Genomic DNA, 22,989 nt, shown 5'->3' with positions numbered 1-22,989 from the left:
CCTTTGGCAACATTTCTTTTCTATAATCCCTCACGGATTCCAATGATCGCTCATGGAGCCACTACGTATACCCCTTACAGATTAAAATGATTCTCATGACTCCACTACTCTTTCTGACTTGTTTTCTTCCTCTCTATATACGTCATTATCTATCTTTGTATCTCTATCTTTTCTCAAACTCTTTTTATTCTTTCTATCTTTATCTTTTCTCATTATTTCTCTTTCTCTAACTCTTCTCATTCTCATTCTCATTATCTATATCTCTTCTCATTATATCGCTATCTGTAATTCTTCTTATTCTCTATTTATATATTTTATTATTATCTCTTTATCTCTAATTCTTATAATCCTCTATATCTTTATTTATTCTCGTTATCTTGCTATCTCTAACTCTTAATATTATCTCTTTTCATTATCTCCTTATGTCTAACTCTTCTCATTCTCATTCTCTCTACCTCTTATCATTATCTCTTTATCTCTAACTCTTCTCATTATCTCTATCTCTATCTCTTCTCATTGTCTTTTTATATTTAACTCTTAATATTATCTCTATCTCCTATCTCTTCTCATTAAACACATACTTACTTTCCAGAAGGACTTACATATCTTTATTTTCGAAGGAATCACAAATCTCTATTTCAGAATGAATCATATATCTATATTCCTGAAAGAACCAAATATCTATATTCCCGAATTAAAAAATAGAATAAATAAAAAAACTTCAAATTGAGGTTAGTTTTAATAAAAAACAAAGTTTTAAAAAATTAAAAAGTTTAAGAATTTTGAGTATAATTTAATATGATCAAAAGTTTAATGGTTAAATTAAGTCATTTTATTACCCCATTTAGGCCACATAGGAAGGAAACATGTTAGGTGTATGAGGTCGGAATCACCAAAACCAAAAAATTCATACTTTAAGATCTAAAATTAGCTTAATGAAATAAAGTTTTTTTTTATTTTTTATTTTTTTATTTTTGAGAGTTTGATAGTCCTTTAAGTCAAAACTTAATTATTTTAAAAACTAGCTTATAGATTATTTTTCGTTTTATAAAAGATAACAAGCTAATAAAACTCAAAATATAAAACTATCTTATTTTTTGGGATATTTTAGATTTCAACTTGATAAAGAATTGTTTTTTGTTTTTTTGTTTTTGTTTTTGTTTTTTGATGAGAAAAACATTATAAATATAAATGATTTTTAAGAAAAAAATAATAGAATAATTTTGATAAAATATTAAAGATATATTGCTTCTATGAAAAACTTCATTTTCTAAAAATGAAAAAAATAATAAGCTGGGCATAACAAAATCCATAGAGACGTGATGAAGACTACAACAGTCGCCAATGAAAATCCAAAACCCTTTGCCAATTCGATGCAATCGAATGTGGGAATGAATGTCGACGGCGACGGCGACGGCGACCACGAAGTAGTCCAATAGTTTTTAATTGGTAGTAGAATGTTCAGAACTCCGACAACTAGTGTTGGCGGCAACGGCGGTGGTATCCCGTTAACTACCACCACCTCCGCTCAATCACCAAACCCGTCGGACACGGGTGATCAAAGCCACCATCGGTCTGCTGCTTCGAGAGCTATCCAGTTTCACCCGGCCAAACCCGCCATCATCGACCTATTCAACCTCTATCTCGGTGTACGTTTTATTTTTTATAAATCAAAGTATCAAACGACCGTTCGACTTCGCAATTCACGAAGGAAAATGTTCATTCGCTTTAGAATAGTCTTTTTCTCACGTTTTCGTCTATGCTTTCATCTACGCATTTTGATTTTCGTCTGTCAATCAATTATAATCTTTGCAGAGAAATGGCCGCCATAAGTCAGACGATTCGATCCGAGAACCTCCGTAAGTCAATACGCCGCTCATCTTTCTGTTTTTTGTTTGCATTTGAAGAACAGAGGATTGCGATAAAGCTAGAAGTAATTTATTGTAGCACATTGATGATTTGTGATAAATGTTCACTATTTATGAAAATCAACTACAGGAACAAGACACAAAAGCGAGTTATTGCCCTCAATAGAGACATTCACATTCCTCCGTGCGATGGACAGTTTCTTTTAGACTTTGAGCAACTTCAGAGTCAGTTTCCTGTAGGTTTCTAACTACAGAAAGCATTTTCATTAGCATCTAATTTATCTTATACTGTCTAAACTGTGGTTGTTTATGGTTTATCTTTCCAGGGCCAAGAACAACTGCGTGCTGTGTTGGAGTCTGTGTTTGTATCTATGATTATCCAGTGTAGTGGTCATGCACCAAGATCAGAGTTTCTTCTTTTTGCTTTGCGTAGTTTGTACAGTATTGGGTATATATATTGGGATTCTTTTCTACCGTCTCTTCTTTCTTCAGTCACATCTGCAGAAATGTCTCATATTGAGTCTCCAAATCCGGAGTCATCTTTGATTTCAGTTCATGGAATTGGATCTCCATCTCAATCAGCAAATGAAACATCTTGTACAGCTTTGTCTCCTGTCAAATCATCAATAAAAGATTCCCCTATTAGCAGTCTGCGTAAGTTATCTTGTGAGATGATTATTTTTGCCATGGAAGCCAACTTAAAGCCAAGTACATATGCTGATATTTTCTACCACATGATGAAGTGGCTGGTAAACTTGGATCATAAGGCCTTATTTGAATGGCTACAAAAGTGTTTAGATGTGGTTTGGATGTTGGTTGATGAAAAGAAATGCCACGTCCCCTTCTATGAACTATTGCGAAGTGGACTACAGTTTATAGAAAACTTACCTGATAACAAATCACTATTTACACTCATTTTGGAGGTTCATAGGAGACGAGATATGATGGCCATGTACATGTTAATGTTAGATCAACATCTTCATTGCCCTACATTTGGAAGTCAACGCCTTTTGTCTCAAGCTGCAATTAACATGATTGGTGAATCAGTCCCACATCCAAGATACTCACCTATTACATATCCAAGTGTTCTTGGAGAGCCATTGCATGGGGAGGTAAGCATATGCAACTTCTCCCAAATCTTTCATTGTGAAATATATTCCTCTGAAAAGATATTATTAAGAACATTTCAATGATCTAATATTCTGGTACCTCCACTTATACGTAGAGTATGAAACTGTCCCTTGAGATTCAACAGATTAAGAGTTTTAGAGTTTTTTCAAACATTTGGCTTAATGACATAACAAGATTGAAAATGATGTATTATCCTAGAATGAACATCTTGAATGATCATGTGTATGTATGTAGGATATTGCTTTTTCAATTCAGAGAGGAAGTGTTGATTGGGAGAGAGCTATGCGATGTATTAGGCACGCCCTTCGTAATGCTCCATCACCTGATTGGTGGCGGCGTGTGCTTCTGGTGGCACCTTGTCACCGACCACAGCCACAAGGATCAATAGCAGGTGCTGTCTTTAGTTCTGACATGATTTGTGAGGCAACCATTGATAGGATTGTTGAACTCTTGAAGCTTACAAATTCAGGTAAGCTTATAAACTCATGACATGATTTGACATGCATATGGGTTCCTAATACAATCATTCCATCTTTTTACATGCCCAATACCCCAATTTCTAAACCCTAATTGCATTTCCAACCTTTTCAATAAGGTAAATAGAAGATTATACCTTGATATGAGATGATACTTAATAATTATATCTTATATTCTTCAATAATTTATCTTCAAAGCTCAAAGATGAACAAAATCGCACCTACAACCCTTTTTTAAGCTTATGGAGCTGAGAATGTGATAAATGACCAAAAATCCTTTTTTTTAGTTATTTAAACAACTTGTTCAACATTATGTTGGAGTTGGAGTTCAACGAGAAAAGCAATTGACTTCTCTTTTCCATGTTGCAGATGTAAATTGTTGGCAGGAGTGGCTTATCTATTCAGATATCTTTTTCCTTCTCATGAAAAGTGGTTGCATTGATTTTGTTGATTTCTTGGACAAGTTAATTTTATGCATAACCAAAGAATATAATCAAGAAATTCTCAAGACAAATCATGTCACGTGGCTACTTGCACAAATTATACGTATTGAGCTTGTAATGACCACTTTAAGCACAGACTCAAGAAGAGTAAAATTGTTTTTCTTTTTCCATTATTCAATCTTTTATGATGGTCAATTAATACATAACATATACTTAAACATGTATAGTATATATATTTGTAGGTGGAGACAACCAAAAAGGTTTTGTCATTCCATAAAGAAGCCAGACCCTCGGATTCTAATAATCCCCAAAATACCCTTCTTGACTTTATAACCAGTTGTCAAACCCTTCGAGTATGGTCACTCAATTCATCAACAAGAGAATATTTAAATAGTAACCAACTTCTTAAAGGAAAGCAAATAGATGAATGGTGGAGGCAAGTAAGTAAAGGTACACCATATCGTATATACAAGTTGCACATCACTAGGTTCATTTCGCCACATGGCTGATTTTTTTTTCTGACGATTTTACCCTTTCCTTCCAGGGGATCATATGATGGATTATATGAATTTGGATGACAGATCCATTGGGATGTTTTGGGTTGTATCTAACACCATGGCACAGCCTGCTTGTGAGATGGTGTTGACTTGGTTGACTTCTGCTGGACATGCAGAATTACCAGGTCAAAATAATGAGAAAATTACAGTCATGAGGGAGGTTAATCCTGTCCCAGTGTCACTAATGTCAGGATTTTCAATTAATTTGTGTCTGAAACTGGCTTTACAGATGGAAGATGTTATGTTTTTTGGACAGGTAATCTAATCTGTATGACTTTTTGCAAACATACTATGATTATGAATTTATGATTGAATTGAACATATGTTTTTCTGATATTTAATTTATGACATTTTATTGCAGCATGCACCTAATATTGCCATGGTGGAAACATATTGTAGGTTGCTTCTTATTTACCCTCATTCGTTGTTTCGTTCACATTTAAGTGTAAGTTCTTCTCTTTTATTGCTTTTCTAAGATATTAGTTTTTATTCAAATTTGTCTTAAATTTTGCAGCATTTGCTTCAGAGGAATCCTGAAACTTTAAATAAGCCTCCAGCCACACTTCTAGTGCTTGAAATACTCAACTACCGGTTATTTTCATTGTACAGGTAATTCAGACTTATGCTTTTTTTTTTTTTTAATCAATATCGACAACATACTTTATTATTATTATTATTATTTTTATTACCAATTTTCTCTATTTAATATTATTAGTACAATTATAGATACCAAGGAAAGAGCAAGCCATTGATGTATGACATCACCAAAATTCTGTCTACACTAAAAGGAAAACGTGGAGATCATCGAGTGTTTCGATTGGCTGAGAACTTATGCATGAATCTCATTATGTCATTAAGAGAATTTTTCTTCGTGAGGAAGGAAGGGAAGGTACTAGGGGCATGTTTGTCTTTTCAAGTATATATATTTTTTTCATTTTTCAGTAATATCAACCATCTTCATTTAAAAATCTTTTGCAGGGAGCTTCTGAGTTGACCGAAACATTGAACCGTGTAGCTGTAACGAATCTTGCTATTATTATTAAAACACGTGGAATTGCTGACGTGGACCACCTTCTATATCTTCCAACAATGTTGGAACAGATTTTGACCAATAGTCAACACACATGGTCAGACAAGACCTTATGTTACTTTCCAGGTGTCCTACGTGAGGCCTTGATTGGGAGGGTGGACAAGAGAGGCCTTGCAATCCAAGCATGGAAACAGGTTACTTTCTATTTGGCTATATGAAGATATCATTGATGTGTTTAGAACTTTAGATAGTAGTAAGGGTATTTTTGTAATTTTTACAGGCAGAAGCAACAGTTATCCATCAATGTACACAGCTGCTATCACCACCGGATGATCCAACTTATGTCATGACTTATATAAGTCATAGTTTTCCTCAACACAAACAATATCTATGTGCTGGTGCATGGGTACTAATGCGTGGACACCCTGAGAATATTAACAGTGCAAACCTGGTAAAATAAAACAAAACACCTGTCCACTTTTACTTTATACTTTCTGCCAACATTTTTTTTTTTTAGTACAAGTCAAACCTCTCTCCTTTGACTACAGGGACGCGTGCTTGGAGAATTTTCCCCTGAGGAAGTGACTGCAAATGTGTACACTCTGGTGGATGTCCTTTTGTGTAATATTCACTTGGAAATAAAGCATGGACATTCCTTGCAGGTTTTATAATTCTTTTTGATTTTTTTTCCAATTAATTGGCCTCTAATAGTCATAATATAATGCCTCAGTTTGGTTTCAAATTTGTAGGATGTTATATCAAATGTGTGTGGAAATCTTGCACATTTTATTTGGAAACACGAGTTGCTGCCTCCAGATGTTTTACTTCTTGCACTGATTGATCGTGATGATGATCCCCATGCATTGCCTATTGTGGTATGCTCTTCAAGATGTATAATCTTTTCAAATCATTTTACATTTGTTAATGATTTTTAATGTCAGATAACTAATTATATATTTTTTTAAGGTTAATTTACTTGAAAGACAAGAGCTTCAACAAAGAATAAACTTTTATGTTGCTAATTGTGGAAGCAGCCCCGAGCATTGGCTTCAAACTGGAATATTTAATCGTAATGAATTACAGAAAGCTCTTGGCAATCATTTGTCATGGAAGGAAAGGTGATGTGTTACTAAACCCAAAATCAGTGTAAAGACACATTTTTTTTTTTTTTTTTTTTTTTTTTTTTGTTCTTTTCTGTTGGTAAAACACCATGAGTTAATTGTTAGTTAGCCTAAATTATAGACATTATGTTACATTAATAAACATTATGTTACACTTTTTACAGGTCTCCAACATATTTCGATGACATGGCAGCACGTTTACTTCCTGTATTCCCATTAATTATTTATAGACTTATCGAAAACAATCTTACAGATTTAGCAGATCGTCTCCTTCAATTCCATTCATCTTTCCTTCATTTCTACCCTTTAAATTTCACATTTGTTCGTGACATACTTTCATATTTCTACCCCCATCTTCCCCAAAACCTCATTTTCCGTATACTAAGCATATTAGATATAAAAAAGGTAAAAAAAAGAACATATATTTTCACTTTTTTTTTTTCCTTACATCTTCACTAACCATATAACTACTTTTTATGTTTTACAGACACCATTCTCTGAGTCATTTCCTCAACATGTGAATTCATCAAATAACATATCTCCACCATTGGAGTACTTCACTTCTCTTTTAACAAATCTTGTAAATAATGTTATCCCACCTTTATTATCTGATAAAACTAACCAATCAGAATCAACTTTCAAACCCCAAAACCAAAAACCATTCTATCAAATTCAAGATCCCGGGACACATACACAACTCATTCTCGAAACCACAGTTATAGAAATTCTATCTCTCCCCATAACCCCAACACAAATTATCTCATCATTTGTACAGATTATTATTTCCTCCCACTTTCAACCAAAATTTAATCAATCATCTTGTTTGATGATTCAAGCATGTGGGCTTCTTTTAGCTCAGCTTCCTGTTGAGTTTCATACACCGCTTTTTGCTGAGGTGGCACATGTGATTAAGGAGAGTTCGTGGCATTGCAATGGTTATGGCTATGTTTTGTTGGATCCAACATGGGCATGTGAAGAAAATACCTCAACTGCCCTTGGTAGGTTTTACAAAATTATGGTTTCTTTTGAATCCTTCATGGGGTGATTTAGTCTTTTTGGTGTGTAATAATGATAGGAAATATGGTGGCATTGCTTCATGCGTTCTTCAGTAATCTTCCACATGAATGGCTGGAGAAAACACATCTTCTTGTGAACCAATTAAGACCTGTTTCTTCTGTTGGAGTGCTGAAAATAGCTTTTCGTATAATTGGTCCTTTGTTGCCAAGATTAGCAAATGCTCACACTCTGTTTGTTAAGGTATTCTACTTTCAAACTTTTTTCTTATTAAGACATTCTACTTTGATTTTGGACTCATTATGTTTTAAACAAATAAACAAATAAATGAAAGTAGATTGCTATTTTGAGTCATTATGTTTTTTAATTAAATTTCCAGACTTTGGAACTGCTTTTGAGCATGATGGTGGATGTGTTTGGGAAGAATAGTCAGCAGCCATCAAATCCTGTTGAAGCATCAGATATAACTGATCTTATAGACTTCCTGTAAGAATACGCTTATTTAATCATATAATCAAATGAGTAACTTTATATACTATCTTATCTGGGTAACAAATTTATAAAACTCTGATTTTATTTATTTATAATTTTGATTACAGTCAGCATGTGGTGCATTATGAAGGTGAGGGGGGACCTGTACAGACGAATTCTAAACCAAAAGCAGATGTATTGAGTTTATGTGGAAGAGCCATTGAGAACATGCGTTCAGATTTGCAGCATCTTCTTTCTCACTTAAAAACTGATATTTTGTAAATTCTTCTCAAAAATCCCTCTTCGAGTTTCAGGTTTTACTTCTTTTTACTTACATTACATGCTTTCTGAATATATATATATATATATATATATATATATATATATATATATATATATATATATATATATATATATATATATATATATATATATATATAGCTTATAGAGTCTGTATAGATGGACTGAGTAATGTGTTTTTGAGATAACTGAAGTTTTCATATAAACAGAAATAATATAAAAGGCACCAAGTTAGTTATAAACAGTCAAATTGCCAAAAAAAAACTTATGTAGTTTAGTAAATGTTGAAACTTTCCTTTTATTACACATATAAACTACAAAATAGAATTAAGAACATAAAACTTGTCCTTGTAACACCTGAAGCTTTACAACATACAGTTACAATTTCTACTGGGAAGAGGAACAGGATCGAGCTTAAAAACATGCTCTGAATTACTCCAAAAAATATGTAATGTTTACTTCTTATCATCTTTATTCATTCTGCTACTTGATCCAGGTAATGTACTTTTACCAAGGTTATAAGGTGCTGAAGCCATCACTCTATATAAAAAAAGTACAAAACATATACAAAAAAAAATCTTGTCATTAGTTTTTCCAATATGACTTTTGAGGCCAAACAATCAATTAATTAAGCAAACAAAATACACAAATCATACCATACCTTTCCTTTCGCTTCTCAAGAAACCGAGCCAAAGATGCTCCCCTCATCTGGGGAACCGCTGCATGGACAAAGTCATTATCAGTGTCAGTGTTAATCTCAGTGTAAGACTGTAAGACTGACTTACTAATAACTTTGATTTAAATACCTGACTGCATGACTCGTCGAAGCGAGCTCATGGCTTTTGTAGCATCCATTGCTGCCCTTGAGCCTGTGCCAGTCGATGGACTGATCGACACTGGGCTCGAGGGGGCGGTGGTCATTGGTTGACTCACGTGGACCCCGTTTCCGGCTAATAACATTATGGCTTGTGCCTAGACAAATGAAAAAAAAACAAGATTTTAGGGTTTTGTTTTGGTTGAAATATTTAAAATTAGTAACAAGAAATAAATTGATTTGAGTGATTGAACCTTTTCAGGGGACATATCATCGTACACGTTCACAGTACCCTTGTAAAAGATGGTTAACTGAACCGGACTACGTTGTTGTACTTGTACACCAGAATGATTTCCAGTCCGCCTACTATCACCTATAAGTTTTTAAGTAAATGATACTAATTGGATATAATTTTTAATTGTTAAAATTAATCTAAAAGTAGTAACTTAAACAAATACGCACAGAAAATCGCAATAACAATTTCATTATTTAAAAAAATATAAACAGAACTTTGAGAGAAGAAAAGGATTTAGAAAAAAAAAAATAAAAAATAAAAAATAAAAAAAATTCAAACTTGTTTTGATGAAGGCATTTCTGAAGTTCTGAATCACGTAAATTAAAAAATAAACCTTCAAACTCCATTAGCAAACATACTTCTTGTTATATCCAAAATACTAACAATTAAAAGGTTCAGAATTAAGTCAACACATGTGATAGCTTCATAAAACCACTCATAAGCACCATAAACTCAGTTAAGCAATAAAGATTAAAAATTATCAAACAATGGGTCAAAACTTGATTTTTTTTTTATTTTTTTTAATTTTTTTTTTATATAAAATACCCATCATGAATTAAACCACCAAAATCCCAATACACAAACGTATAACATGATATTTTAAGAAAATAAAAACCCCACGAAAATTGAAGCTTTAATACTTTGATAAACCACAAATAATAAAAGTAAAAATGGATATTACTGGAAAGATGTACCTGCTTCAATGGCTTCTTCCTTAGAATTCAAACCCATGAAATCCCTCTCCATTTTCACCTCAAATTCCAAGATTTAAAACCCAAAAATATCTTCACAAAGTTTTAAAAAAAAGAAAAGAAGATGAGAGAGAGAGAGAGAGAGAGATTTGGAAGTGCAGCGAAATTTAGAGTGAGAGGGAGAGGGTTTTTTAGTCCTGCTTGTTCTATGGAAAAATATCGCAGCCGTTGATTACATTAAATAGAAAATAGCATGTTTATATCACTTCCCTAAATAAATACTATATCATTTTCTTTCTTATCCTTCCTTTTAAAACTAATCATAAGTTTTTATTTATAACTGTAGTGGCAAGGTCCTTTTACCTTTTTGCACCTGGGGAATATCTTATTGTTACAGAAAAATTTCAATATCTATTATATTATGATTTTTATTTATTTTACTTTATATAACAATAAAATCACATAAGTAACTTCATTATGGGTTAGTGGAATATCTAATATAAAAAATTACACAAACAATCCTTATGGTTTGGTAACTTGCATGTTTGGTCTAATTTTTTTTTTTTAATTCGGAAGGTCTATACTGTTTGTTTTTGTTGCGTGCTTTATCTCTAATTTAAAAGATTATTGTGTCCTTATTCATTTATTTTTTTTAATTAATTTTGTTATTTATGTATTTCTTTTTTAATTTATTATTATAAATTTATGATTAATCTAAAAAATTACACACTGCCCTTTAATCCATTCTAATCCTTCATCTAGTTTCTTCTCTTGTTGGAGTAAAATAGCACCGGAAGAAACTACCACCATCTATCCATCTCTGACATTGAAAAATAAAAACCATATTGAATCCATTCAAACTAGAAATAAAATCTAAAATCAAAACTAGAATAGTTTTTTTTGTCAGACAAGGACTGAACGCGCAACAAACAATAAACAATATGAACCTTCCGAGTTAAAAAAATTAAAGATCAAATGTGCGAGCTATCCCAAACCATATGCACAATTCCTGTAATTTACTCTAAAATGTTTGAAGATTTAATGATAACCATTGAAAACCAATATTCTTGTGATTATTACAAATATGCATATTTAGATAAATTTTACAAACAAGAAAATTTACTAAAACTTGTAAAAAAGAAAATTATTAAGTCAACGACATAAGAGATTACCGAAGGAGCAATGACTGGCTACGCCGGTAACAATTCACGTGCGCGCCATTTTTAAACGTAAAACTCACGCCCACTAAAAAAAACAACCAATCATCTGTCGGTTGCCCATGAGACCCGTCACTGGATTTGCGGGCCGGTTAATTTCTTTTTACAGTCACATCAGATGTATTTAAATCCAACAGGCAACAAAAGCTACAAAATTGTACTATATTTTACAAAAGGTTAATAAGTATCAATTAAATTGATTAAAAAAAAACCTCGTAGCTTACAATGATCACAATAACCATTTACCCTAAATTTATTACAAAGTAGCTGCATCTCGCGATATTGTTATTTGTTTATTTTATTTTATTTTTGACAAAAGATAAATCTATCCACAATTTTCTAGGATTTAATAAAAAATTAGTCTAACCACTAAAATAACCATGATTTTCTAGATTACTTCCTATTTAAATATCTGTTATCTGCGAAAAAGTGAAAGAAAGCTTAATTGACATGCAAAAAAATGGTTTATCACCTTTGCAAAATCTTGAAATCAATCCGAGAAATCGTCTGAAAAATGATGAGAAATCCCAATTTTTGTTAATTTTATAGGTCAAGATACAATCTTAAGATTTCTTTTGCAATATTTGAATATTTCAAACACAAAAAACTTCAAATAGATGATTTCTTTTTTTGAAAAACTTCCCCGATAAACTTGGATATTCATCCGAAAAAAAAATGTTAATTTTTTTTCAAATAGGACCCATCATTTTTCGCAGAAAACCATCTGCCAAAATATCAAAACGAGATCGTCTTGGAAAGTGATAGATAGAATTATTATGATTTGTTTTTTTTTTAACTAATAATAATTATCATAAACTTTAAATGGTACATTATTTTATAAAAGTATAATTAAAACTTTTACTGTTTACTGACAAATTTGTGTTTGATATTTAATAGTGACTACTAATGCGTTGTAAGTATCATTGTTTATTGTTGGAACTTTTCTTATAAAATATAATTTTAGCGAAAACGAAATTAGTACAATAATTTTTCAGATGATAAGTTTAAAATATAATATCTTTAATGAAAATTTCTTTATAATTTAATAAAATAGATTAATGATTTGATTTCCAAAACCTGAATCCACTTGCATTCGAATGAAGATTTCCATGTTTGAAAACAAAAACGTGAAATGTGATTGGGACCAGTAATTAAAAAAGTTTGGACAGTTGTGCAATACATTAAAAAGGAACCTTTGTGCATGAAGTATTAAAATCAAAGTAATGCAACACATGTCAAAATAAACTATTCGTGGCGTGCTATCTGCCCAAAAACACGTGTCTTTTTTTGATTTGATGAGTTTTAAACGTTTATGACAAAACAAGATAAATGCTAACAGCATTAGGTTTAGGTGTGGGTAATCAGATGTAACATCATTTTGGTGCCACATCACATCCCACATCATCAATGGTGTTATAATACCAAGTGGGGAAATGGTCACCATGTTGTATCTTGTTATGACACCAACTATTTTTTTTCTATTTTATAATTTATTTTTTATTTTTAAATTTAGACAAATATTTTTTAAGTATAACATAATAAATAAAACATAATGTTTAAAAATTATAAATAACATATAAAAATTTTAAAGATTAAAATTAACATAGAGACTAAAGTGCACATAATATCAAAAAAAAAACATCTAAATTCAAAAAAAAAAAAAATACAACGCTATTCGTTATCGTTATTGTTACCATAGAAGATATAATCCACTAAGTCCTCTCGAAGTTGTCTGTGTTTATTTGCGTCCTGAATGTCAACAATACGATGCAAATAATCTGCTGTTCCTGGTTGAAACTGAACGTGTCTGGGTTCCGTTGGGATATAGTGTGCAATATTTTGCCCTTTATCTTCTTCTATCATGTTATGCATTATGATACATACATACATGATATATCGTAGAGTTTCTAAATCCAATGGTCGTGCTGCATGTTCGACTATATGCCACTTTACCTTCAGCACTCCAAAAGCACGTTCCACATCCTTACGTGCTCTTTCTTGTCTTCTCTTAAAAAATTTGTCTCGTTCTTCAACCGGGTGGCGAAATGCCTTCACGAATGTGGAATACTGAGGATATATTCCATTTGTAAGGTAATACCCATATTTGTATTCGTTTCCATTCACCGTGAAAGGAGCATCCAGAGTTTTTCCATTCAAAAGATCGTCGAATATTAGCGACTGATCAAGAACGTTGACGTCGTTGTTAGAACCCGCAACCCCAAAAAATGCATGCCAAATCCATAGATCTTGAGAAGCATCAGCCTCTAAAACCAACGAACGTGATCCGTGATGACCACTTGCGTATTGCCCTTTCCATGCTACCAGACAATTTTTCCATTTTCAGTGTATGCAATCAATGCTTCCGATCATTTCGGGAAACCCATGGCATTCTTCATGCGCCACATACAATTCTTGCAAATCATGCAACGAAGGTTCCCCGCAAATACACGTCTCCAAAAGTTTCAACAACACCCCTCGACAATGTATACAAACTCTCTCTTGCGGTTCTTTCAGACATTCTCATATAGTCGTCCATGGTGTCAGGTGACTCCTCCATAGCCATCAAATGAATAGCCGCAGCACATTTCTGCAACGTTGTAAACCCTCGTCTACCTCTAGTATCATATCTTAATTGAAAAAATTCGTACCTAAACATAAATTAACTACAGTTTAAAAATATATTGCATATGTTGTAAAATTAAAGAAACATGTAGTACATTTTAATTTATTTTGTATAAAAGTATCGTAAAGAAGCGATATCGGCTTTCCAAGCCATTGACGATTTGTAAGAACACATCTCTACTCAAACGAAATCTTCTTTTGAAGTCCTTCACCCCGTATACACAATTATCCGCAAAGTAATTGCGATATAGATATTCGTGTCCTTCCTCGCAAATTTTGTTTAACATCGCACGTCTTGTTAGTAGCGGGGCTGGGTCTGGTTGTAGTAGGTCGATAGTGTAATAATGATACATCATCCTAAAGAGAATATCGTCATCTAAATCATCGGACGAGTCGAAAGGATCCATATTTTTTTTGAAGATAATTGAAAGTATGTAGAGAGGAGAAGAGAAAGTGTGTGAAATTTTTTATAAAATGGTAGGTATTTATAGGGTAAATGATTTTTTTTAATAGTTATTTTTTTTTATAAACCGTTGCCGTTTAAACGTTTAAATTTCACTCGTTACATCCAGTCGCAACGGCCACGAGATTCACCATCGACGAGCAAAAACGAATAGGGGGGGGGGGGGGGATGTTCCCCCGTCACGACGCCGTTGAGGAGTGTCACGTCAGCACCGTTGCTTCTCGTTTTGTCCATACCGCATGCTCTAAATGAATACCTTAGTAGAACTAAGGTAGACTCGTGGATTGCATCGGTAACTCTTTTGTAATTTGTATACATGATGTAATTTCAAATATTAACAATTTTAGAGCAATTTTATCAAGTGGAATAAATATATCAAAATAAAGTTTAGACCCGTACAAATATGTATGAATAAAACAGAAAAAATAAATTGATTTTCTACCGTTTGGTTCGTGATATATACATCACGAGAGAAACTTGGTGATGATGGTTTAATCTTGTGAAAACGAGGGTTCTTTTTAACATCTTGGTCAATTATGGTATTTTTGTTTTCATCGTGTTTGAATCTTATATGCATTATATTATTATACATATCTTTTATAATTGTTTAAGTTTTATCATTACTAGCTCCGGTTGTCTTCTTTTACGATTTTTATTTTTAGAATTCTTGGAGCATTTTATGTGTTTGAGACTTTGAGTGTATCTAATTGTTTGAATTGTAAATAGTTTGATTTATGAAAAATGATTTTAAATAGTTTGATTCAAGAATTAATATTTTACATGTTTATGAATTGATTTGTTTCTTAATATTTTACATCTCCTGTAATAAATGAAAGTTTTTTGCCACATGTCCTCTTCTCTTTTATTTGGACACATGACATTTTCTAGAATTTTTAAATTTTCTATTTTCCACTTGTCATTTTATTGTATTTTTCATTTTATTTAATTAAAATTCCACATTTAATATGTAAAGTAATATATATATATATATATATATATATATATATATATATATATATATATATATATATATATATATATATAAAAGATATTTATTAGAAAGGGTTTATATATGTAATGTATTCAATACATTAAAACCTTATTAATTTTAATAATTCAAAAAAAAATTCATTTTTCTTATAAATTCAAAATTTTCAAATTGTTAAAATTTCATATTTAACTTTTTAAAAAATAAGCCCATATAATACATGGGTTTTACACCTAATGTTTATGAATTGATTTGTAGATTGTTCAATTTTAGGAAACACTTATTTTGTATAGATATTGGTAAAATGATTTTAGTGGTAACTCCTTTGATATTTGTAAACAACCTTGAATTATAATTGCTTTTGTATTATTTATCACCAAATGTGTAAATTGACTAGTGGAGTTTATACAGTTCATTGCGTCGAAAAAAAGTTTATATACTAATTTTTCTATAGATATTTAATTACCTGTTTAGTAATATAAAAAATGACAGTAAAATAATATGAATTAACGAATATATTTGATATTTATTATAGTTAAAATGAGAATATATTACAAAAAAATCATTCGAACAAAAAATATTAATCATTTTAGTCGTTTTCGATGCTTTATGAATTGCGATTGGTAATTTTATTTAACTGCACAACAAAAAAATGTTTTTTAAATTGAAAGATGTTTAAAGAGGTTATATGATTTTAGTTTACATCTGCACCAAGATGGACCTAAAAAACAATTTGTGAATGCTAATGTTTGCATGTTGTCTGCGTAGTGAGAGACCAAAAAAATTTCAAACAAAAAATAAACACCAGCTTACAATAAATTAAATAAGAATATAATTGCCCAATCGTTATTTTTAGATTGATAAAAAACCCTCTAGAAAAATCAAGACTCTTTTTTTTGAACCAACAAATATATAATCTACTCCTAAATTAACACCTAATTCTATTTATGTTAATGACGAGACTTAAACCCACGACCTCAAAGAAGATGAACACCACTTGATACCGCTGATCTAGAAGCCCTTTGATAAAAATCAAGACCCTTAATAACTAGATTGTATAGCCCATATTATTAAAAAGTTATTAATTTAAATAGTAAAGCTTATGTAGAATAACATTAACATATTCAGTTTTTAACAAATTGATAACAATATATTGCGATATCAGTTACAAGTTCTTAGAAATTTCTAATATAATGTATCCTCTTTTTTTTATTTTTTTTATTTTTTTAATTTCATGCGGGTTATGCGATTGTTTTTTAAATTATTCGGTTATAGAATATCAAATTAAAAAAAAAATCAAATAAATATTTTTTTAATGTATATAAAAATAGCATAATAAGTTATTTTAAACATTGGAGAATGATAACTATATATATTTTTTGATTATTTCCCACATAGAAATTTTTTGGATTAATACTATTAATTAAGCGTTAATTATAGATAACAAAAGTTTATTTTAATTAATTTCTATTGATAAAATTTTAACAAAGTTGTTTAAATCTTGCAAAAAGTTAATTTAAATAGTTAACATGAAATTGTTTAAGTCTTATAAAAAATTAAATTTATTAATTCATTCATCCAAATATCACTTCAGAATAAGAACTACTCGTAATTATTATATGTCACTTCAATACCTGTTTCTTTGATAGTTCGGCACAAAAATAAATAGTTCGAAATTACGTTCCGAACCAAATGGTCACTTTTCGAAATCTTGAAAAAGTTGGTCATTTTGAATTATGAATTCGTTCCCAATAATCAATTTATAAGAGAGGTGATATTAACACTTATCTATTGATTCATTCACTTAAAAATATTTAAATTTTTATATGTTTCATTTTAATCAAAATGAGATTATCATGATATGAAAGTATAAAAGTCAAAATACTTTTTAAAAAAATAAATAAATATATGGATAAAAAAACATTCAACATACTTCTTGTAAATATCCCCAACGATTAACGTTCTTATCATAATAAAACCTTTTTAACATTATTTTTCTTTTGTAAATTTTAAATTACGATAGCCACATGAAAATTAAAATAATGTTTAACTATCATCGTTTATAATTAAATATTATAGACCTAACATGAACATGACCAATTCGGTCTTGAACTTATTGTGGGGGGAAATATTTTTTTTTACTCTAATAAAAAACTACTTTTGTATGATATGAATACTTTTATTGAAAAAAAAAACATACAATATTCAGTTGCTTTCTTGTAATTACTAAAAATATTTTCTATTATTTTTTAATTTGTATATCTGCAAATATTTTTATTAAACTACGATAAAACTTTTATTTATTTATTTTTTATCGTGAGTCTTATCGTGAGGAACTCATGGTTACCACCAAAAAGATTTTCAAGAAAAAGAAAAGCCTTTCATGTGTGTCTTAAATGGTTCTTTTGATCCGATCCTAATATAAAACATCTGGTAAATTTCCGTAGTTATTATATCTAATCATCTGACCAATTTTATCTGAGTCAAACATCATATGACTTAAAATTCTCCATAAAATAATTGATAGCCAATACAAAAAATAAACTAATGGAGTTATGGTTTATACCTAACACTTGTGATTAAGACAAAAAAAATACAAACCCAAAAGTCAAAGAGAGATACCCAAGTCCAATTACTACTTTTGGTTAATTTTGGGCTGATAAACAGTTTTAGGCTTACATATGCCCACTTTACCAAGATAAGATCTTTAAATTCGTATTATTAAACTACTAATTTATAGAGAACATTAAAAATTAGCTAGGTTGATATAACATTTCTACAACTCACAAAAATATAAAAACTGTTAATTTAAATCTAAAACATTTCGAGATTTTTGGGAGCAATATGTACGGAGACACAAAACCTCATCTATTCGTTTAACTACTGCCGAAATTAACGGTCTCTTCTTAAAATTCTCAAAAGTGCAACATATCGCAAGTTCTAACATTTGCACCATTTGCACCCGGATCTTTTCCTTCTTGTACACACGAAGCCCCTCATCAAAAACATCTATCATTTCCTTTTCTTGGAACATCAGTCTCACCCATTTCGCAAGGCTAAATCCCTCTTCTTCTTTAACCAAATCCTTACCCGTACAAAGTTCAAGAACCAAAACCCCAAAGCTATAAACATCACGTTGTTGGTTTGCACGTTTGACTTCTGGTGCAGAGTATTCAGATGATAAACCGATGTTACTAAATAACTGAGATATTCCAAATTCAGAAATCTGAGCAACATAGGATTTATTTAAGAATACATTCGATGATCTTATGTTTCCATGACAAACACCACGACCTCGTCCATGGATATGCTCGATACCACGAGCTACACCATAAGCAACCTTCATTCGAGTCTCCCAATGCAAACCCATATTACCTTTACCTCCTACACCAAAAAGATTAAAAACAAAAATTCAAGTTGTGGTATTCTATTTAGAATATCTGCTTGTTTAGTTGCATTCTGGACACCAAAAACAAGATTTGGATGTATTGGCTGCATTTAATACAATCCAAAATCATGTTGTGGTCGAACTGAATGCAGCTAAACTGTTTTTAGTCACAAAAGAGAAAAGGTTGGGGTTTACCATGTAAAAGAGAATACAAACTACCAAAGGGCATGTAATCATAAACAAGAAGGTGTTCATGCTTTGAAAACATGTATGCTTTAAAAGGCAACAAATTTTCATGAGAAACTTCTCCTAGTTCTTGAAGATTTTCTTTGCTTATTCCATAAACAAATTGTCCTCTCAATCTCTTGACAACCACAACTTCACCAATCTTCAAGAAAACCTTGTAAGTATTTCCTAGATTGCCCTTCCCAATCAACATAGCATCAGAAGACAACAAATCATGCAAATTATACGTTTTGTTGTTTTCTTGAATGAACTCCAGATTATTTTCTCTATCATCAGCCATGCTTATTGTACACAAACTTCAAATTTCTGACAAAAAACGGCGTCTTTTTAAAGAAAATTAAAGAATCTCTCATGTTGACTTTCTTAAATCAAATAGAGTTAGGTGGTTTATATAAAAAATAAGGAATAAAAAAAAACACAGCAAACTATATATGTTAGATGAACATGAACCCACGTTAGGGAATAAAAGGAATAGAAATTCAATAGGTTTTAAATTAATCTGCATTACTTATCCTTTTATACGAAATGAAAATGAAGATGACAATATCTACAGAAAATTAATGAAGCTTAAGAGTTAAAGATCTATCCATATCCATTATAATAACTCCAAAATCAAACCATATTCTCTTCTTGTAATAATAAACAGCAAATTTGGAATGAAATCCGTTAGATCGATCGATCAATCCTTGTTCTTCAATTTCTCAATCCTGGCATTCAACTGTTCAACCGTGACGATCATATGAGTGACGGAGTACAACAACCAGTAAAAAACCAAAGCGGAGATGATCAACAAAACGTTACGCTGGCTCTTCATGAAAGATTTCTGTTGATGCAATTGCTCTGTTGGGGTACAGCTGGAATCAGGCGATTCACAAAGCTGTCTGTAGTTTTCGTATTTGTAGTAGATATCCATGAACAGAAACACGGAAAATGGGACGACGGAGAAGAATGGTTTCAGAAGGCTGTGGATGACGTGGACCAACCCTTTTCGGAGCGGACCAAGACCTGGCATCGTGAGAAGAAGGACCATGATTGCTTCTGCGCCTGTAGCGTACCCTAGCACCACCCATTCTAACGCCATTGTTGATTGATACTGTGTGAAAAACGAACGAAAAGAACGAACAAACCCTAGATCTGGTGTGTGTTTGATTGGTTATCGTGAAGAAGAAAGAAGAAGAAGAAGAAGAAAAGGAGAAGGCATTTTAGTGGATGGTGGTTGGTTATTGGTTTTACGGGAGCTTCTGGTGAACACGTGGCGTTTTGCTAGCGAATTAAGGAAAATCTAATAAGGGAAATTGTTTGCGAGAATAAATCACGAATTAAATAACCAAATATTTTCTTTTTCTTTCTAAAGAGCAAACATTTATAAATCACACATATGGGAGTTCAAAGCTCCGTATATATGAATACCATACAAGTCTGTCTGTCTTAGAGTGTGGACGACAAGAGCGAACAGAGTCTAAAACCAAAATATATTATAAAAAACTGGATGACATTTGTTTATTTTAAAGGTCCATTTTTTTTCTTTCGTCCTAAAACCAAAATATATTTGAAACGACCATGATACCATGTTAAAACATAAAAAATGTCACCTCACATGAACATGCTATAACATCCATTGTGTTATAACATTATTCTAGGAAATGACCACCGCTAAATAATTTACATGTTACCATTTTTTATATTTTTTTAATTGTTTATTAATAATTATAAAACCAAATACAAATATATAAAACGTACTATTGTTAATATATATATATATATATATATATATATATATATATATATATATATATATATATATATATATATATATATATATAATTGTCTCACCTTAGGAACAGTAAAGTTGCTAAGGTGTTTGCAGAAATAGTCCCTTCTCTTATACAAAGCTGTCAAATGTCGTAACTTTTCAAAAACATTTTGTTGGAGTGGGATGGTCAATGGTGGTGGTGGCCGGAGAGTCTTACTCAATACGTGTCCGCTTCTCCTTCTTCACCGTTTTGTTCTCCACCGTTTTGTTCTCCAATCAAAGTGTTACATATTGTCATCTCTCTCTCGATCAAAAGTATTCGCTACCTCGAGCCGCTTTGCAATTAGAGCATCGTTCCTTTTTCCTTTTTTTCTCTATCTCCACCCGATTGTTCACTTCTACATGTTCCTAATTTTCCAGATATCACCAACGGTGGAGCTTCTCTGAAGTCACCTTTTGACTGATGTGTTCAATCAGTCGGAAGGAAAGGGAGCCAGAGGCCACCTCCTCGCCACCGATTGTGGCTGCACCGGAGAAATCAACTGATAAGGTCGACTTCTACTACTATTGGAAGTCTCGAAGCCGGCGCCTCCATCGACAGCCACCACAGTTGGCATCGCCCAAAGAAAATCTCCGGTTGCTGACCTTGCCTCTGGATTTCGGTTCTGTAAAGATATACAAACCGTCGAAAATACCTTCCTCCATTACCGACTCCTCCGTTTGTCACCAGGAACTGTTTCCTCATTTATTAACTTCATCTCAATTTTGCGTCTAATATTTGGTTCATTTTTGTTTTGGGGAGAATAACTTTCATACTGTTTAGCGAGTTCAGGGTACCTGGGGAGACATGATGCATTCTAGCTGCTTGATGGAATGCTTCACCTAGGTTTCTGCATTTTTCTGTCTAATCTTTTTATTCAAGTTCATTTTTTTTGAAAATTGTGTCAACACTCCTCTTGATTGGTTCCTAATTTCCCCATAATGCACAAAACCAAGCGATTTTATCTACTAACTTAGCCATTGTAGGGCATTTTCATCTCTGCTATTGGTTTATAGATTGTCGATAAGTAAGTTGGACCATGTTGGATAAATAAGATAAACTTTAGAACGCTAACTTGCAGGTGAATTTGAATTCGAACTTTGGGGGATCAAGAAGAGTGACAATGAAGAAGATTGGTAGACATGTTGAGTTTGGTGTTAGGTCAGTTTCTTCTTCGATTCCATTTGATGTGTCGTTTCTTGGTGATTAGGATGAACTTCTCACGTGTAGGTAGCGATTTGAAGAAAGAGATAAAGTTGTTTTCCGAGGTCACTGAAGTGATTCTTCTAAACATTGAAGTTCTTTTCTTCTAAATATTGTTATACTAATGAATATTTAATAATTTTTTACACATAAATAGCCTTTTAAGAATTTTAATTTAAACAATTGCCTCCTCATACATGGAAACTTCATCTATGAAAGGTGGCCAGAAGGTGTTTGATGAAATGCCTATCCAACCAGATGTTTGGGTCTAATAGTTAACATAAGTAACTTGAGAGGTATGTTCTCCCTATATGAAGCAAAAAATGAAGAAATTAAATGGGTTTAATTTTTTTAGTTACAGGTTTCAGATTCATGGAAAGAACCCATATACATTAATAGTATCTTAAGATCAAGAAGAATCATTAAAAGTAAATCCTTTTACTTTTACTTCACATCCATAATTTTCCTTAGTGTAAGTAAATCATCTGATGCGTTTCATATATTGTTGTCGTATCTATAGGTAACATAAGATATGTACACTCAACTTGTGGCCTCAGTATGTGAAGGGATAACTGCTACAACTGAACATGGTGACGGAAATGCTTCAGGGGTACAACTTGTATTATTGATTCAGTTCATTGACTAAATGGGTGTTCCTTTTGCCTTAATACGGATAGGACGACTTAATAGACAGGGAAATCAGGCTTTTCCTATTAAATCCCAATTAATTATTATTATTATTTTTAATACAGTTTCACTTTTACTCAGCCCAATGAGAGCAAATCAACAAAGAGATTTCTACACATGGCACAACAGGCATGCTTCATACATTTAGTGTTTTCTTTTTCTCTTTTTTA

At 31.8% G+C, this 22,989-nt stretch overlaps 5 protein-coding genes and 1 long non-coding RNA gene across 12 annotated transcripts; 2 read left to right on the top strand and 4 right to left on the bottom strand.

Moving 5' to 3' along the window:
• The first annotated feature begins 1,243 nt into the window (after positions 1-1,243).
• On the top strand, positions 1,244-8,431 carry LOC111915832 (mediator of RNA polymerase II transcription subunit 23). Of its 2 annotated transcripts, none has more exons than XM_042900860.2 (21): positions 1,244-1,649; positions 1,816-1,859; positions 1,999-2,104; positions 2,195-2,980; positions 3,234-3,468; positions 3,845-4,032; positions 4,161-4,368; positions 4,463-4,731; positions 4,837-4,920; positions 4,990-5,084; positions 5,202-5,364; positions 5,454-5,699; positions 5,786-5,956; positions 6,054-6,167; positions 6,255-6,380; positions 6,472-6,623; positions 6,791-7,031; positions 7,114-7,624; positions 7,702-7,883; positions 8,020-8,126; positions 8,240-8,431. In XM_042900860.2, exons 1-21 carry the CDS (start codon positions 1,458-1,460, stop codon positions 8,391-8,393), a joined length of 4,374 nt encoding a protein of 1,457 aa, XP_042756794.1. In that variant the 5' UTR covers positions 1,244-1,457; the 3' UTR covers positions 8,394-8,431. The 2 variants fall into 2 exon arrangements, with proteins under 2 accessions (XP_042756794.1, XP_023767238.1); XM_023911470.2 differs by having other exon boundaries at positions 1,246-1,649; positions 3,845-4,065.
• Positions 8,432-8,471: 40 nt separating this feature from the next.
• LOC111915834 (protein TIFY 6A) lies at positions 8,472-10,355 on the bottom strand. 2 transcript variants are annotated; one of them, XM_023911471.3, is made up of 5 exons: positions 10,216-10,355; positions 9,480-9,598; positions 9,218-9,383; positions 9,073-9,130; positions 8,472-8,951 (listed from the first exon to the last, which is right to left on the bottom strand). In XM_023911471.3, the coding sequence occupies exons 1-5, from the start codon at positions 10,265-10,267 to the stop codon at positions 8,867-8,869; spliced, it is 480 nt and encodes a 159-aa protein (XP_023767239.1). In that variant the 5' UTR covers positions 10,268-10,355; the 3' UTR covers positions 8,472-8,866. The 2 variants fall into 2 exon arrangements, with proteins under 2 accessions (XP_023767239.1, XP_052626129.1); XM_052770169.1 differs by having other exon boundaries at positions 8,694-8,951; positions 9,068-9,130.
• A 2,745-nt stretch (positions 10,356-13,100) lies between these two features.
• Positions 13,101-13,986, bottom strand: LOC128133389 (uncharacterized). The gene is made up of 2 exons (XM_052770789.1): positions 13,923-13,986; positions 13,101-13,747 (listed from the first exon to the last, which is right to left on the bottom strand). The coding sequence occupies exons 1-2, from the start codon at positions 13,984-13,986 to the stop codon at positions 13,101-13,103; spliced, it is 711 nt and encodes a 236-aa protein (XP_052626749.1).
• A 4,280-nt stretch (positions 13,987-18,266) lies between these two features.
• LOC128133784 (probable inactive receptor kinase At1g48480) lies at positions 18,267-19,430 on the bottom strand. Its single transcript, XM_052771315.1, has 2 exons — positions 19,086-19,430; positions 18,267-18,886 (listed from the first exon to the last, which is right to left on the bottom strand). Exons 1-2 carry the CDS (start codon positions 19,414-19,416, stop codon positions 18,306-18,308), a joined length of 912 nt encoding a protein of 303 aa, XP_052627275.1. The 5' UTR covers positions 19,417-19,430; the 3' UTR covers positions 18,267-18,305.
• Positions 19,431-19,629: 199 nt separating this feature from the next.
• On the bottom strand, positions 19,630-20,633 carry LOC111915819 (uncharacterized). The gene has a single exon (XM_023911461.3). The coding sequence runs from the start codon at positions 20,215-20,217 to the stop codon at positions 19,816-19,818; it is 402 nt and encodes a 133-aa protein (XP_023767229.1). The 5' UTR covers positions 20,218-20,633; the 3' UTR covers positions 19,630-19,815.
• A 548-nt stretch (positions 20,634-21,181) lies between these two features.
• LOC111915835 (uncharacterized) lies at positions 21,182-22,951 on the top strand. 5 transcript variants are annotated; one of them, XR_002858296.3, is made up of 6 exons: positions 21,191-21,775; positions 22,011-22,090; positions 22,352-22,428; positions 22,494-22,560; positions 22,653-22,742; positions 22,901-22,951. It is a non-coding gene; the product is annotated as an uncharacterized LOC111915835 (long non-coding RNA). The 5 variants fall into 5 exon arrangements; XR_006190079.2 differs by having other exon boundaries at positions 21,183-21,775; positions 22,160-22,560; XR_008231393.1 differs by having other exon boundaries at positions 21,184-21,775; positions 22,011-22,197; positions 22,352-22,560.
• The last annotated feature ends 38 nt before the right edge of the window (positions 22,952-22,989 follow it).

Source organism: Lactuca sativa, chromosome 4 (genome assembly GCF_002870075.4).
Source record: "Lactuca sativa cultivar Salinas chromosome 4, Lsat_Salinas_v11, whole genome shotgun sequence".
Lineage (NCBI taxonomy): Eukaryota > Viridiplantae > Streptophyta > Magnoliopsida > Asterales > Asteraceae > Lactuca > Lactuca sativa.
This window is presented reverse-complemented; position numbering and strand designations above follow the sequence as displayed.